A 13236-nucleotide genomic window follows, 5' to 3' on the forward strand; every position below is an offset into this window, starting at 1 on the left:
AGGAAGGATAATCAGAATAAGTTTTCAAACACATCTCAGCAATGAATGAAACCAATGAAAAGTCAGTCGCCAAGATGGTTTTTACCTTCTCCTTCTCCTCCTGCCACACCATCCGCTCATCCTCGAACCGTGACAGTTGCTCCTCACTAGTCCTCCTCTCGTACATGAGCTCAGCCTTCAGCCTATCCACCTAAGAAAAAGAGAAATTGTACCAGTTAAGTTGTAAAAGATGTCTTGCAAACATACTCCACTGAACAACCTCCGTTAACGGACCAGTGTGTAGAATTTAGAGGGATGTGTTATCAGGAACCTTACCACTAGATGTCACTAAATTCTGCACATTGGTCCTTTAAAGCGTTTTAAAACAACAAAAGACAACGTAAGAAAAACTTTGTACCTGTTGTCTAAGTCCCAACAATGTTTCTGCATTCTGCCTCTGCGCCTTAGCTTCGTCGCTCTCTCCCCCCCAGACCAGGTGAGTCTCCTCTCCATCGCGGTACATGGAGGGGCTGGGGCCGCCCCTTACTGCCACACCTCTCCCCTGCTGGATGGCAAGGCTCATGCATTGCCCCTTCATGGTTGAATTCAGAGAGGATCCGCTGTGATTGGAAAGAGTGTCACGGAGCCGAGAGGACTCCTCTTCCAAGCGGCCCATTTTCTCCCGAAGCAGCTCGGCTTCACTTTTGCGCCTCTGAAGTTCGTTCTCGCAGACTTCCAGCTCCAGAGATCGCGTGCGCAGGGCAGTCTGGGCCTCCTGGGATCGCACCTGGCTCGCTTGCAGCTCAGAGCGTGCTTCTCTCAGCTGTGCCTTCAAGACTACAATGTCTCCTGCTTTCTGGCTGAGCTCTGACTGGAGCTCCTTCAGCTGCTGCTTCAGGAGGGAGATTTCTCCTGACTTCTGACACACCTGAAGGACAAAAGACATTGAGTTACAGTCAGTACACATAATCATTACACTGCACTCTAACCTTCAAAGCTTAACTCTCACTTACCTCCCACTTTGTCTCTTCCAGACGTGGCCCCAGCTGAGTCTGCTCCCTCTGGATGGTGGCACACCTCCTTTCCAGTGTCTCTCTGTCCTGCAGCAGGGAGGCGAAGTCCTCCTGCAGCTTCTTCTTCTCTTGCTGTAGTTGAAATACCTGATAACACGCAGAGATGCCATGACTTATTTTACGTACTAAAAGAGATATGTCAATCTAAAATAAGACACAGATGCTTAAAGAGAGAACTGGTAGACACATTAATAGCAAGTGGAACAAAAAGGAGTGTTCGTTTTATATGTTACCTTGAAATTTGGAATATAATATGGCATTACGGAACAACACTTGCTTTCCTAAATATGTTGCATACCTGTAACTGTAGCACTTGCTGTGCTCTTTGAGCTTTCTGAGAAGTCTGCTTCATCTTCGTGGCACAGCTCTGTCTCAGCTCCTCCATCTCTCGTTCACAGCGACGCTGCTTTTCTTCGTACACCTTTCAAACCACATGCGAGAGGTTAATCCTTCATCTCTATTAACGTCACACACAAAGTTGTTTATTTGGCATTTCGTCTGTGTGATGGGTTGACCTCTCTCACCTGGCAGATGGCAGCTTCGTTCTCATCCAGATTTTCTCTGAGCTGCTGGAGCTCGAGGTCTCGTTCCCTCAGCTTCTCCTCCAGCTCCCTCACCACAGTTTCGTAGCCCTCCACAGGTGGCGGCGAATGGCCACAGGACCCGCTGTCCGACAGGGGCTGCCCGCGCCCGCTTATCGACCCCGAGCCTGTGCTCTTGCTGGATGAGGATCGGCCACTGTCTGAGTTACTGTGACCGTGGCTCCCACTTACACCGGTGGTGGATCGACCCAGGCCTGACACAGGCTCCAGCTGGCCCCCGGAACCAGACCCAGAGCTGGAGCCCTCACTGGGGGCTAAACTGTAGCCCGTGCTGCTATGAGTAGGGAGGCTGGAGAGGGAGTTCCTCCCTGAATCTGACATGGAGCAGGACTGACTGCTCCGGGCGTTTCGACCACTGCTGTAGGAGTTGCGCTTCACTTCAGAGCCAGAACTGCTGCATCCACCGTTAACGTTTGTGCCGTTAGCACAATTGGATCCTCCAAGAGGCAGCAGGAGGTTAAGGCTGGCCTGGCTCTCTGACAGGCCACCGCCCCCTGGCCGTGGCGACAGGTACTGCACAGAGTGGCGGTTCTTGGGCACAACAGGTTTGAACGCCGTAGGACGGATCAGCACTTTCTCCATGTTCTGAAAGTACAAAATAATAATTAAAAAAAGTCAAGCTGTGCTAATTAAGAACTGCTGGATAAAACTCATTAGGCAGGGGTGAGTGAAATGCTGGCCGGTCACCCCACAAGGCTGTGATAAATCTGATTTGGTTTAATTGATATTCATGGGCTTCATTAAGCAATTTTTTTAATGATGCTCCTATTGTATAAGACAGACAGGCAAGAGAAGGAAGGTGACAGAGGAGAGGACAGAAAATCTGATTAAGGGCACAAAAACAAAGAGGAGAGAGGAGAGTGGAGGAGGAGACAAAGACATGGGAGGGTGAAAGCTACTTTTGTACTGTAAGCACTTTGTTAATGATCTTCCTCATGGTTCACTAAATACGTCACTGGACGTAAGTGAGCACTGACACTGATCATGATGTGCCTGCAAGGTGAGAAGGCGTCAAATGATCCATCCGAGCCTGTCAGGCCAGTGATTAAGCTTCCCTCTGGATCGATGGAAATAAATACCCAATTAGACAGCTCAGATAATCTGCGGTAAAAAAAACGTAACACACAGGTCGCAGAAAAGCTTCGGTATGTATCCAAGGGAGAGCAGAAAAAAAGTTTGAATAAAGATATGTAATCTAATCTTTAAGCTGTAAATGTAGAGGGAATTATACTATAATATATATACAGAGCCGGGAGGGATTCTGTGGCATGCTGAAAGATTTCCAGTGAGGTAGTATTTCTGCTTTCATCAACACATTGCATGTCATGTACAAAATATTAAAATAAAATGAATCATAATCAAGATCCAAAGCTCTCAGGTAAAACAATCACAATGAATTCAAAGAAAGTTCAAGGATAGAACTTTGCTGTAAACACATTTTTGGCATTTAGCACAAGCCAGTTTTCTGCAAACATAATATCTGCACCAAACTTTTTTAAACCTCTGTACTCTTCTCCTTACCTTCTCTAACTGTCCGGACACTGGGACCAGTTTGGGAGGAGGCCCACCGATGTTTCCGTTCTGAGTCCTGTTGTCCCTTTGCTCCTCCGAGTCACTGCAGGGACTTGCAGCTGTCAGCACCAGGTTGTCGTTCCAGTCTCCGACCACCAGCTCATCACTCACATACCCAAGGTTCCCATTAGCGGCGCCGCCTGCTGCCCCGGCAGCCGATCCACACCCAGCTGTTCCAGACGACTTTCCAGGCCGGGGTTGCTTCTTGGTGGGCAGTGGTGGAGGCAGAACTTGGGCCTGAGGCTGCGTTTGGTTGCTGATAACCAGCAGCTGCTCAAGGGAGCTCCCACTGCGGAGGGTATTATCCTGGAGCCGGAAGCAGCTGGTGGCTGGCGTGGAGCGCCGTGGCTTGGTGGTGTATTCGCTGGCAGCCTTGCAGTGTCTCTCCTGGTAGGTCCGACCCGATATGAGGCTGCTGACTGAACCCATGGCTGTGTCAGAGCTACAGGGCCCGCAGGGGAGAGAGCAAGGAGCGGAGGGCGAGTGGGATGATAGCGGTCGGCACTGCTGGACGTCGAGACCTGGGTTGGTGTGGTCACTCACGGTCACAGGTAGTGCCTGAACCAAAGCCATGGCAGCCTGACGGCGTCAGACACACCACACACTCTGATGAGAGAGGAAATAAAGACAAAATTATTAATTCATACTCTAGATGTGACTAGTTCTATTGGAGAGTTGTATACAAGGATTTTCATTCAACATTCAAGACACAGTATATTAGGAATCCTCCGAGCTGCCGATGACACTACCATAAAAAATACAGTAGAAAAAAATAACTTATTGCGCTTTATAACGAAATACACTTAGCATGAAATCCCACGATGCTCCGAGCCAGCTGGCACTGGAACACAACAAAAACTGACGCATTGAGTTGCACTGTAGGGAAACCAATGAAACTACAGCAGGATGGACTGAAGCCACACAGACGCACATAAAGAGGCGATATGATGGAAACTGACAACCTCTGGAAAGTAAATTCTAAACATCTTAAATATTACATGGAGAGAAGTCACTTGACTGAAACGTCGGGGGATCGACTTGGAGATCAAAACCCGGAAGTGTGCACATTCTGAGCAGAACTGGTATTTCCCTCCGTTGTTAGAAAGGATATTCTGTTTAATTATTTCGGGAGGGGGATACAGCCTGGACAGTGAGCAAAGTGAGATGCTTCAGTAGGTCCTGGTTAGTATTTTTGGTTAATATTTTAACATAAGTGCTTTTTGTAAAGATGGTGCGTTTCTGTACTTTCCCTCTGTTTCAAAATATCTGCTGCTTTAAAATTAAGCTTTAACTAAGTAGCAGTGACTGCAGTAATTCAGAATAATTTAAATATAAATGGTAAGTAGAGGGATTGGTTCAGTTTACTTTACTTTATTGCTTGTCATTTGTTAATAATGTAGACTATCCACTATCCTCAAATTTACATACAAACGTATTAAGATTAATCCTCTTTTCAACTATGAAGCCAAATAAATAAATAGGACAAATAAGGTTTTAGGTCTGGTGTCATTCACAAAGCTTTATAAGCCTCATACAGTTTACAGTATATCTCTCTGTTGATCAGTGATGTCATAAACAAAACAAGAAGAGGAAAAAAAAAAAGAGGATGGATTTAGTCAAGACTGAGGACATTACAGACAAAGGGAGAGGGGTTGAGTCACAGTCATCGCCATCTGCAGCCGGAGCGATTTTCCCGAACGTCCTCGTTTGAACCTGTAAACCCCTCGTTACTTCTCCAGGGGTTTGAACAGTAGGCGTTTTTCTGGTTCCTCGTCACAGCGCTCACACCTATTAAAACGCCTCACTCGGTGGCTGCACTATTTTTAGGCAGAGAACCGTATTATTAACACCATACGTGGCAGCAGATTAAGTCTCCCGTTTGCAGATAGTATTATCAGTGTTAGCTGCTCAGGGGACACGGAGGGGACACGTATCCTCAGCCTGTCGTGCCAGACTCAAACCCGTCTGGCCAAGTCGAATAATCCTGCGGTGCTGCGGCGGACACAGTCTGCCAGGACTAACACAATCATGCAGACTGACAATCACAGACATGTGGGGCCTCTGCTCAAACCTAAATTCACACAAAATGGATGCATCATGGTGCACATCAGTACTTTTTTTTTATTTTGCTGGAGTCCTCTAAAATACATCTCCAAAGCAAACGCTTTAGATATTAAAACAGAACTTTAAAGGGCCTTTTCTGAAACGGGAATGATTTCAGGGGAGGATGTTTCGCATGCTGTCTGACAATATGACAAGCAGTTTGTTTGTTTGAAGAAGGCTGACTCATGGTCTCCTTAAAAATAATAATAACAATCCAGCGACCAATGAGAGATATTTTTTATGCCTTTAAAGGAGACTGCAGTTTGCACGCATGCATGGGATGTACGGGTCAAAATGAATCTCTACGTGCCCCAGCTACATCCAGACTGATAATCATGAGCCGCCTGGAGCGATTAGACGTCACGCGCTGATATATTACGAACCGTATCTTGTTCGAGACAATTATTTGTTAATGATCAGTCAGGAGGGTGAATCACTTTCTACAGTGAGTTCTTTCCACACTGACTAAACTGTGAACTTGTCTGCAGGGAGTGACGGGGAGTGAACGAAAGGAGACAGACTTTGTGAGTACACATGAGTCAAGGAGATGAAGATATGCGTGGTATGCGATCACTTCCCAAGCCAAAATAATCACGCCTCACAACCTCCTTTCACCTTTTATCCGGCCACCCCCTTCCCCCTCCTCCTCCTCCTCCTCCTCGCCCCCCAGCCCTGACAAGGACCTCTCAGGCAGGGATAATAGAATTAACAACCCTCTGCGACCATCAACCGTGACCCCCCAAGCCCTTACCCTGCGACCCCCTGATGAGTGGAGGGGAGCAGGTCTGATTCTATCCTCCCACCCCTGTGACCTCTGAGGGAGGGGTTTTGTTCTGGCTACTCAGGCAACAAATCTCAAAAGCTAATTTCCTCCTCTGATGTTGCTCGCCGGCTGTTTCGAAAAAGGCACCGAGGCCCTCTTCAGCTCCTCTTCTTGATTGCATTCCTCCGAGGAAAGTGAAAATAGTTCTAGTATCCCTCCACGCGCCCTCACCGCTTCCTCCACCTTCCTCATTACACGCATCCTCCTCTGCTGTCAGCAGCACAAGACAGGCAGAGAAAAAACAAAACAAAAAAAACAGTCGTCGCCACTAAAAATAGAAAACATCTCAAGTGCCTGAAATCATTCTGATAGTCTTTCATGAGGCGTTTCTCTCGGTGAGGCTTTTGATTCGATGTTCAAAAATAAACTGCAATAGTGTTGTTGCCAGCTATTATGGGGTCAACACGGGGGCACTTCACACCGCATCCTGGCACTCGAAAACTATTAAATGATGCTGAATAGCTTAAAGGCAGCTTCACTGCTTCCGACGGGGACTGGAAACGCAGCCGAGTGGTTTTGAGAGTTTACCCTTCACACGGTACCGACTGCCCCGAGATGAGCAAGAACAAGACTGACAGAAGAAAGAAGTTCCCAGGTAGCTTTCTAACAAGATCCAGACGTGGGTTCGGTGACTGGGAAATAATCCCGTTATGATAAGTCTGTTAAAAGCGCCTGTGTTACCCAGGAGAGGAAGCCCATTATTCTGCAGCAGCAAGTCGTCCCTCGCAATCACACGCAACCTCTGAGCTGTTCCGGAGACTCTGCTGGGCTCAGGGCAGAAAAGTGAGAGCAAGGAAGAAAAGAAGCGGGTTTAGGGGGCGAAGAGACAAAGGCAGGCAGAGGTGGGGGTGAAAGACTGGGTTTTAGGGGATTTTCCAATAACAGGTAGGGCAAAAAGAGGCGACAACGAGGCCTGAGCTCTGGGTAAAACCAAGCATCTATAATCCTGTTTGACCATTATTTGGCAAGCACAGACACATAGAGGCCCCTATAGATATCATAACCACATCAAATGCCAGCTTAAAGGAGTTTTTCTCTTACATATTTATGTCTCTTTAAAAGATAAAGGATATGACTTAAATGAAGTGAAATCTGCACACTGACCATTTGACTATGGTTGCATTTGCAGGAGTTTTGGTTGATGTGAGATATCGTGGTGAAAACGAACCAAGCTGTGCGCTAACCAGGTTAGTATATGGGTGCATGTTGTTGGCAAAAAGGCAAAAAGACAAAAATGTAATTTATATTGACTGTGATTTAATCAACCTGATGGACTTCTCCTGAAGAACATAGACGACACATTCCTTATTCAGCTCCCTTTACCCTCGACCCCACCAACTACTGAGCTAAATATTTGCTAAACTCTAAACTAGTTTCTCCAGCTGGTCATTAAATTGATCTGTCTGCTGTGAGCTCTTTCACTGATGACAGCTGTGGTGTGACAAGAAGTTTAATCTGTTGTTAATGAAAAAAAAAACAAAAAAACAAACAAAACAGAAACGACTGTTAAACCGCTGGTAAATATGGCACCTCCCTATTTCCTGGTCTTCCACCTCCTTCCTCTACTTTCATCCTCTTTCCCGTTCCTCCTCATCCTTTTCCCTCCCCATATCCTCCTTTCCTCCTTTCCTGTGTTGGATCCCCCCCCCGCCACTGCTCTCCTGTCACTCTTTCTTTGCCACCCTCCCCCTTTCATTCAACCTGCTGCTAGTCGGCCTACGCGTCTAGATTTTCCTCTGCCCGCTACTTAAGAGCGACACCACAGCGTGACTAACCAAAAGCAAAGCCAGTGTGAAGATGGGAGCAACAGGTGGAAAGAATAAAACTGTACAGACGAGGGCAGAAGTATCAGTATGCAAGTGGTAATAAGAACCATTCCTAAAAATGCCTCTGTATAATGTTTCCTCTGCTTTGATGGGTGGTCACTGCACAGTGGAGTTTCGGCAAATACTTTCTGAAATACTGAAGAGTATAACGTTAAGAGCTTGTCCAAACCCGTGGAAAATGTGCCACTTTCGTATACACAGCCTGGGTGGCCGCAATTAATCCCGAAACGAGTGATCCAGAGTGGATGGAGAGTAAATCAACAGGCAAGGTGAGTCATAATAATCCTCGATGGCTGCTAACAAAAGCGAATCCGCAAGTACGGACAAGGCAGCAACACACTGACAGCGAGGCAATCGGTCCACACCTAATCTACTCACACGTTTATTTGTCACGCATCCACTCAGAGAAACTCTGCAATAAAACTTCAAACAGCCACGAAAATGGTATTGTAATGAAGTCAGCCGACTCCACTGTAAAATGAGAGCAGTCTTTTAATGTTTTGCCAGAAGACCTGAGGGTTATTTTCTGCCTCCATTCCTGCACAATGACTGTCTGTCTGAGTGGTCGCTCACTGTCACCTTCCCCCACATGGCTTGGCTTTAACGTCTTTCAGTGTGTGTTGGAGATTGCTGAAAGCATGCAAACGTTCTCGGCTCTCATTAACCCATTGCCTCGGTGCCAAATCTCTTTTCACTCAAGCCAGGGAGATATTGTCCTCTTTGGCAAAGCAACATGGTTGACATTGTATCTTTGGACAGGCTGCTGCAGAGCTCTGACTTCATTAAATCAGTTTTTTTTTTTTGTTTTTTTTTTTCATGTGGTGAAACAAACGGAGAAATAAAGTTTCTAAAAAATGTCTGTGCAGGAGTAATTGGCAACAGGTCCTTCCTTAATCCAGTTTTTTCCCTTTTCTCTTCTTTTACAACCAACTTGTTGCTGTTGCAGACTTTCGCCTCTCCCTCTGTTTGGAGGCGTTTCCATGGCAGCGGAGGCCCACATTTTTCATGCGCGGGGCAAAATGAGACAGAAAGACAGGAGGAGTGGGCAAAGGAGGGAAGAAAGAGGGGGAGTGAAAAGGTGAATGAGCCGGTGTGTGTGTGTGTGTGTGTGTGTGTGTGTGTGTGTGTGTGTGTGTGTGTGTGTGTGTGTGTGTGTGTGTGTGTGTGTGGGTGTGACAGTCTGACAGCGGACAGGTTGGCTCTTTAGCATCTCAAAGCATCTGGCATCAATTCGGAACGTGAGAGTCTGAAGTCCAGATGCTAACAAAACTTTAGTTTTGTCAAAGTAGACCTAACAAAATGTCGAGCTTCGCCACAGTGTCTGACTAAATAACTGCATACATTAAAAGTAAAGCTGGCACATGAATGCTCTTTGGTGTTACACTTGATGACAAAACAAACTTTTTGCTACTTTACTTTCCAAGTAAGTTAACCCTTTGACTTCCACACTAAGAAATACGATTAAATATCATTAATTTATAATCTATGTTAACAGCATGCACTGAAAACTGAGTATTTTGACATATCATAATTAAGATGTTTATATTTTCATGCTATGTTCGTCTGTTCAAAAGTGTTACATCTCAAAAAGTTTAAAAGCCACAGCTTAGATATTTGTATATATAATGTGTTCACACATGGGCAAATTTGTGTATCTTACAAACTGAATGACTAGCAATGGTTAGAAAACGGGTATAAAATGAGAAATTAAGCATTTTATTGTCTACTACTACACAAAAGATCAAACATGAGGTTACAACGCCAGTGTTAAATCAACAGACTTCTCATTGTGAACAAAAGTGGCCAAATTTCTGAAACACAGACACAACAGAATTTAAAGGAAGCTGTGAATTATGTAGAGAAGAAAAGGTCTAAGAACAAGTTTGATTGTCTGACTGCCAGCAGAGGGTTGGGGTTAGCTTAGCTTAGCTTAGCATAATGACAGGAAATAGATAGAAACATCTCTGTGCTACTGTTCATTCCTCATAACTAAATAAATAATAAATTCACACACTATAACCACTAAGCTTTACTACTATTAATTCTGTGAATCATGGCTCTATCTATAAGCAGTCTCTTGTGCATCATGCAACACCAAGTAGTTTGCATCATGTTTATATGCAGCATGTGTGCTTTACATGGATGCGCGTGTACATTCGTTCACTTCCTCCACTCCTCCAGTCTCTTATCTCTCTTTTTCTGACTAATTATTCAGTCCACCAGCACTTCTATGACAGTTTCCGGTTACGTCAGGAGCAAACACTACGTCAATGAATTCCTCGTGCTGTCGGCTGTATGGACACGTTTCAGTTGGCATCAAAAACCACTGAGGAGCCTTTAACAGCGCTGCAGTCAGCTGGCACTGGAGGAAACTGAGGTATGTGAGAAAAAGGCAAAGATGGCTCCAATTGTTGAATTTTCCAGGAGGTTTTCCAGCCACTGAAAGTTATCCAGCAGTGGTCAGTGGTCAGATTCACAGACACTGGAAATACCAAGAATGCCGGCGGTAGAGACAGAGGGATTAGTCTGGCCAGTGGACTACTGTTTGTCAGGATCAATGACAGGATCAGGCTTAACTCTCTTACTTGGAATTAAAATAGAACTCGGTGGATTTCTTATTCAACTATTATGTTTAATTGTGCACATTTTGGGTAAATCCTAGAGCTACGACTGCTCTGACATCTCATTGTCCCAACAGAAGAGAGAAGAGTTAAGTTTTCCCTCCTAAACTTTCCTTCCTTCCCCTCCTGCTGCTTTGGCTGTATGAACAGCGGAGGGCCATTGTTTCAGTTTAACAGAGGGCAGAGAGCAGAGAGAAAAGGCCTGTTATCTTGAGCTGAAAGCAGCCGCACTTTAACTGACAATGTGACCCTTCATGTGAGGCAGAGTCAAGACGGAGCAGTGACTTTTTAACTGAAGAAGAGCGGTTTAGGTACCGACATCGGAGGAAAAAGTAAGGACGCAACACCTGGAATTGCTCACCTGCTTTTTAACAAAGTTGTCACAGCTTTTGTGTGTCAGAATGATGATGGCTGAAGCGGAATAGAAAATGCACACATTTCAGCCTCTACACACGCACACTGTGCTACTAAAACCATCCAGGCAAATGAGTTCCACAGCAGCTATTACATAAGCAGCAACGCCTCAGTTTCACTGTGCCAGCCTCAATGGAGAACTCACTTCCACTCATCTGAGAAAATATCTGACATGGCAAAGAAGCACATGTGCAGACGTATTCAGACAGAGTGTCCGTGCCGCTGTAAACTCAAGAAAGATGGAAGGGGGAGGTGGGGGGACAGACTGGCGTGGAAAATACCCATTCAGCAAACTGAAGAGAAGCCAGGCCGACTTCTAATCTCTCGCCGTCTCTCTGCTTTTCCTGCGTTTCTGTCTTTCGCAGCCTCCCTTCTTCACAGTTCCACCATTCTGCTAAACTAGAGGCTTTACGTAAACACCTGGAATGAGATTCAGCTCAACGAGGCAGCGGGAAAAGAATGGGATTGAGGATAGGCGGCAGGAATGCATATCTGAATCTGAATTTGGGAGTCTTTATCTAATCTTTTTTGATGGAGATGCTACCACCGTCGGCCAATCACTCGGCATCACACCTACACCGCTGAGACTTTCACCACATATTCTGTCACACTGCTGCAAGGGAAAACAACCGCTCACTGGAGGGCTCTGCTACAGCTGCAGAAATAAAAATAGCACGTTGGAAATAATATTAATTCTGCTGTCATTCAGGAAACATCTATGGTAGATTGTTCCCCATGCACAATGCGCCCAATCCTTTCATAGCACTGCTGCAGGTCACAGAATTGCAGAACAAGTTGCCACCTCTATTTTTAGTCAAGTTAATGGTTGTATCGGGTTTTGACTGAAGAGACTACCCTAGAGTTTGTGAATGATGAATTAGCCACGTTGTTCTAAGCGTTTTATCAAACTGAAACTGGATCCAGAAGAAAACAACTATCTGAATCTGAAATGTGATAGAAAGAAGATCAAAAAAAGACATGCCGTCACCCTTCCTACCTTTTGACACAGAATGTACACACACAGGAAGCATGAGTCAACACCGCTGGAAAGGGTTACGTATGTAACCTGCAACATGTGACACACATTTACCTCATTTGTTTTGTTCAGAGCAGATGAGGTAACCCCATCTCCTCCATCCCTCTCCCCCCACTCTCACTCCCCTCTCCTCCTCACTATTCACGCTAAACGTCAACGTTTGTGCATTTATAGAGTGAAACGTCACTCGACCAAACGCTGCCAAAATCCAGCCTGGGTAATTACAGCCTTCTCCTGCGTGCTCTCAAATGAAACCCTAACTTGACGTGGTCAAACAGACAGATACTACAAAGAGTAGAGTGAACAGACGGCCCTTTGAGTGCTGTCTATAAACATATCTGCTGACACATCACTCTCGGGCCAAAACAAACTTGATGAGAAACTACAATATGTGGCCCCGGGTGCACAAGCAGACTTGTAATTACATGCGCAGGGAAGACGTAAGAGGAACATGATCAGCCTCTGTTTCCCGGAGTGCTTCATCATCAAAAGAAACACAAAGATTCCCTCGGAGTTCACTGGAAAGAAACGTGTTTTGTGCGGGTCACGCTTCTGAGATGCAGCCTTATTGTGTGCTTTGGTAGGAGCCTATACGCAGTCTTTCTTATCTTCTGTGTGTGTTCAGACAGATTGAATAACACCCTCCTCCTCCTCCTCCTTCCTTTTCCAACTGTCCTGAGGGTGGAACAGCTTTTCTAAAGGCTGAAATTTCAAATCAATACCCCAACAGTCTTTAATGAGCAGATTACTCGGGGTCGGGATTAGGAAATCTGGGCTCAGACACCACCAGAAACTCATCATCATCCCACCTCAACAAATCCAGACTACTGGTTCCATTTCCCTGGTACAGATGACTTTTAGAGCAGCTAACAAAACAAACCCAGGCTAGTGCCAGTCAGCTGACTCTGAATCCCCCAGTTGCCTTAAATCGTCCTTTGTGACTGAGGTGCTAGAAGTCATCATCAACTTTTGTTTTACTAAACTACTTTCCAGTCGCGTGAACGTCAGCGTTTCTGCGTGAATGAGCCAGCCAAGCAACTTTTAAAAGTAATTTCCTCAATTGACACCCCTCATAAATGTTTTCAGACTGACTCAAGGTGCTCTCGCATACAAGGTTTTTCCTCCTCAAAGCAAATTTGCATACATGTAAACAAAGCCAAGCTGGAAGAGAAAGCGGGGTAGAAAAA

At 45.6% G+C, this 13236-nt stretch overlaps 1 protein-coding gene across 2 annotated transcripts in view; it reads right to left on the reverse strand.

The window, feature by feature from the left end:
• Positions 1–13236, reverse strand: part of lzts2a (leucine zipper, putative tumor suppressor 2a) — a 35650-nt gene that overhangs the window by 2949 nt on the left and 19465 nt on the right. For both annotated transcript variants that reach the window (XM_047602334.1, XM_047602335.1), the window contains 6 exons: positions 3176–3832; positions 1577–2239; positions 1351–1473; positions 993–1139; positions 398–907; positions 86–190 (listed from right to left, as the gene is read on the reverse strand). In XM_047602334.1, coding sequence (XP_047458290.1) covers positions 86–190; positions 398–907; positions 993–1139; positions 1351–1473; positions 1577–2239; positions 3176–3799 — 2172 coding nt within the window. In that variant the 5' untranslated portion in view covers positions 3800–3832. The remainder of the gene's footprint in view (positions 1–85; positions 191–397; positions 908–992; positions 1140–1350; positions 1474–1576; positions 2240–3175; positions 3833–13236) is intronic.

This window comes from Mugil cephalus, chromosome 13 (genome assembly GCF_022458985.1).
Source record: "Mugil cephalus isolate CIBA_MC_2020 chromosome 13, CIBA_Mcephalus_1.1, whole genome shotgun sequence".
Taxonomy (NCBI): Eukaryota; Metazoa; Chordata; class Actinopteri; order Mugiliformes; family Mugilidae; genus Mugil; species Mugil cephalus.